The sequence below is a fragment of the Salvelinus sp. IW2-2015 genome, linkage group LG6.1 (assembly GCF_002910315.2).
Source record: "Salvelinus sp. IW2-2015 linkage group LG6.1, ASM291031v2, whole genome shotgun sequence".
NCBI classification, from domain to species: Eukaryota; Metazoa; Chordata; class Actinopteri; order Salmoniformes; family Salmonidae; genus Salvelinus; species Salvelinus sp. IW2-2015.
The window spans coordinates 11704509-11708560 of NC_036845.1; the positions used below are offsets into that span (position 1 = coordinate 11704509).

General features: G+C 45.1%; 1 protein-coding gene across 1 annotated transcript in view; it reads left to right on the forward strand.

Annotated features, from left to right (window-relative positions):
* The first annotated feature begins 3077 nt into the window (after positions 1-3077).
* The window catches only part of LOC111964649 (uncharacterized), a 1360-nt gene continuing 385 nt past the window's right edge, over positions 3078-4052 (forward strand). The window contains exons 1-2 of the mRNA XM_070443815.1: positions 3078-3149; positions 3685-4052. The exon at positions 3685-4052 is cut by the window's right edge and continues 385 nt beyond it. Coding sequence (XP_070299916.1) covers positions 3078-3149; positions 3685-4052 — 440 coding nt within the window. The remainder of the gene's footprint in view (positions 3150-3684) is intronic.

A 4052-nucleotide genomic window follows, 5' to 3' on the forward strand; every position in this document is an offset into this window, starting at 1 on the left:
ATTTTATTCAGCAGCAAACTGGGCCGATTACCTCCTAGCGAGGATTTAAAACAGTCCCCTTTATCTCCGGGTTTCCTCAATTAGTGATGGCTGTTCCGATAAGCAGCAGCAGCCTGGGTGTCTGTCTGGGAGTCATGGGTCTCTGGGTGGGTGTGTGTCTGTCTGTCTGTCTGTCTGTCTGTCTGTCTGTCTGTCTGTCTGTCTGTCTGTCTGTCTGTCTGTCTGTCTGAAAGACAAGAGTCTCTGGCTGAATGTCTGTCTGTCTGTCTGTCTGTCTGAGAGACCTGGGTCTCTGGTGGGCTCTTAAAATACAAACCATCTGACCGCCACTAAAATACACCCGCCATTTTACACTGCTCAAGATGGGAATAGACACGCACACACATGCACGCTTAACAAAGTACAAACACCTACTCAATTACACAGTCCCATCTCTCTTTCTCCCCACTCTCTCTTTCCCTCTCCCCTCTTCCCACTCTCCCTCTGCTGCAGCAGTAGCAGGTTTTAATAGGAATTAGCAGAATAGTATTGTGATAGTGATTGAGTCTGGGTCCCTGGGGTTAGTGCAGGCCTCCGCATTGTTACCGGGCCTTGTAAATCTACTGTAATCCTCCCAGTGCAGGCCAGACACACACACACACACACACACACACACACACACACACACACACACACACACACACACAACACACACACACACACACACACACACACACACACACACACACACACACAGCTCGTAACCAGCCAATGCTTGAGCAGTCATGTTTAATCCACCAAACCCTTCACATTCCCCAGGACCTGACGGGAAGTTAGGACCCCAAAAACCTGCAGACTGTAACGTCACAATTCTCTATCATGCATCATTCACTTAGGGCTAAAGAACCAATGGAGATTCTTATGGCTGTAAGATTATTCCCAACGCTGTTACACGCTTTATAAAATCAGGTGTTTTAAGATAAAATATGATAATTTTCTATTCTTTAACAACCTAGGCGTAGTAGTAAGGACCTAGGATCAGGTCCCCCTGTCTATTCATTATAATCAACAAATCAACAAATTACCAAAACAGACTCTACACAGCAAATGATCCAGTGTAAATCAACACTGAGAGTGCTAAATTTAACACTGGTACAGTGTCTATATGGAGCCAAACTTGTTAGTGTTAAATTAACACTGAGAGTGCTAAATTCAACACTGGTACAGTGTCTATATGGAGCCAAACTTGTTAGTGTTAAATTAACACGCTGCTTAGTGTAAAGCCTTATTTGCATATTTCCCAGTGAAATGGCTGTATTTGTTAGTGACAGAGACATTTTCAGTCCTGTGGCCTCACCTAGTGATCCTTAGCAAGACAGATGTTTCATTCAAAAGTTTAAAAAAAATGTAACACAATACAACACGTATTTCGTAAGGCCTTCTTTTGAGGGCCTCGCTTTACACTAATACAGTGGCCTGAAACTCATGGTTTACAGGACACATCAGGCCAGCAAGTCACATTATGCGGGTTTGCAAAGTGATGTGTAATTCATATTGGAACCCAGCCAGAGTGGGGATATACAACGTTTGGAATTTTTATTCACCTGCTACCTGCATTCTGAATGACTGCCGGGCTGGGAAGACTAAGATATGGACTACCTAAACCATCTAAACTGGAACAACCATCTCAGTAATTGGTGCAATAAGTCCAAGTAACAGATTGGATTAGTTTAGAAAAATGTAGGTTATTTATATGTGAGTAGCATAAGATGAATTAATCATTTAATGTACATGCAAATTGGATATTCTAACAAACAATTAAAAAATGAACCTGCAATAGAGCATGCTGGGAAATATGAAAATGATGGATGTGGTTTAGGTTTAACACCAGTTTTTAACACCAACACAGAGGTTCAGGTGTTCATTTAACACATTAATCAACTCTAGAAATGTTAGACTGAAAAACAACCCCAGGTAACACTGGCCAATTTCCTGTGCAGATCAACGCTCACATACTGAACACTTCATGCATTCGGGCCCTGTGGAACGGCTCTCGTTTGTTGAATGAAGAGTGGACCAAGGCACAGCGTGGTAAGTGTTCATGATTCTTTTATTTCAAAAACACTCAAACAAAATAACAAACGTGAAAACGAAAGCGCACAGTTCTGTCAGGCAGAAACACTAAACAGAAAACAAGATCCCACAAAACCCAAAAGGAAAATGACATCTTAATTTGACCAGTTTCTTACATGAGGAAAATGATCCTGCAGCAACAGGACGTGTGAATTATTATGTGGATTATAATTCATGGACATTTTTGTCATGGTTGATACATTTTTCTATAGGGCAAATAAAGTCTGACATTTCCAAGTGGAAATTACAAACTTCAGAAGCCTTTTCAAACCTTGAATTCACTTCAAATGTGCATTTCCAGCTGTGTGAGAAAATGACTTGCAGCAACTGAATGATCCCATGTATACAAGTACACATATATTTCTGGTGGTTACTAGCCAAATGTGGAATAAACAGAAAAACATAACCACTATACTGTAGGATCAAATTCGCGCACATACACAGATTGGCTAGGTGAGTTCACACTGAGAAATTATATATCCCCAGCTTTGTCAAGCATACACTTTATATAGTATTTTCATTTGGATGCGCAGGGAGAACAGACGTCCCTCTCCAGAGCACAGTAGACACATCTGAGAAAATACAGATTTCTATAAAGAACTAAAATTGCATTGTGGTGCACTGAACAACCCAGTAGAATCTATTACAATACCAGTCGAATGTCTGGAGTCTTCACTGGCTCTGCAGCACACACCGTACACAGGTGGCATCCGGCATGGAACACACACACACACACACACACACACACACACCCACCACACACCACACACACACACACACCACACACACACACACACACACACACACACACACACACAACACACACACACACACACACACACACACACCACACACACACACACACACACACACAAAGGTGTATACTCACATGGACGGAAACACATAGACACAAATAGTATACGCATAAAAACACACGTGGACACACACATTTTACTTTCTAAAATATGGAGTATGCCCTCAACATCTGTGAGGCTGAATCCCAGCTGTGCACCAAACTCACCAGCTATGCACCCTGGGTTAATGTGTGTGTGTTCAGAGTAGGTCAATACTGATATCTCAGGGCATCTGTCAAGCATCCAATATAGCACAAGGGACCATCTAGCCTGTGAGTATCAACTGAACCCACAATGGCCTTGACTTGGATTTAGACCACATGTGGCCTTAAATTAGGAATATACAGGTATAATTTAACACAAACTATATGCCTTCCCCAACCCCAGCCAGATGCCTGTTGTATAACACAGGGTTAGACACAAACACCAACCCCAGCCAGATGCCTGTTGTAACACAGGGTTAGACACAAACACCAACCCCAGCCAGATGCCTGTTGTAACACAGGTTAGACACAAACACCAACCCCAGCCAGATGCCTGTTGTAACACAGGGTTAGACACAAACACCAACCCCAGCCAGATGCCTGTTGTAACACAGGGTTAGACAACAAACCACCAACCCCAGCCATGTATAATATGAGACTACATCCAATCAATATCCACTACTACAGGACACTGATTTGTGTCTGTTTTAATGTCTGTTGCCTGTCTGATACAGTATAGACCTGCTGCACCACTAGCCCTCAGCCCCCAGCCCTCAGTCCTCAGCCCCAGCCCTCTGCCCCCAGCTCACAGCCCTCAGCCTCTGCCCTCAGTCCTCAGGCCCCCAGCCTCTTGCCCCCAGCTCACAGGCCCTCAGCCCCTCTGCCCTCAGCCCTCAGCCCCACAGCCCTGCCCCCAGCTCACAGCCCTCTGCCCTCAGCCCCAGCCCTCTGCCCCCAGCTCACAGCCCTCTGCCCTCAGACCCAGCCCTCTGCCCCAGCTCACAGCCCTCTGCCCTCAGACCCCACCCTCAGCCCTCAGCCCAGCCCTCTGCCCTCAGACCCCAGCCCTCAGCCCTCAGCCCTCAGACCCAAGCCCTCAGCC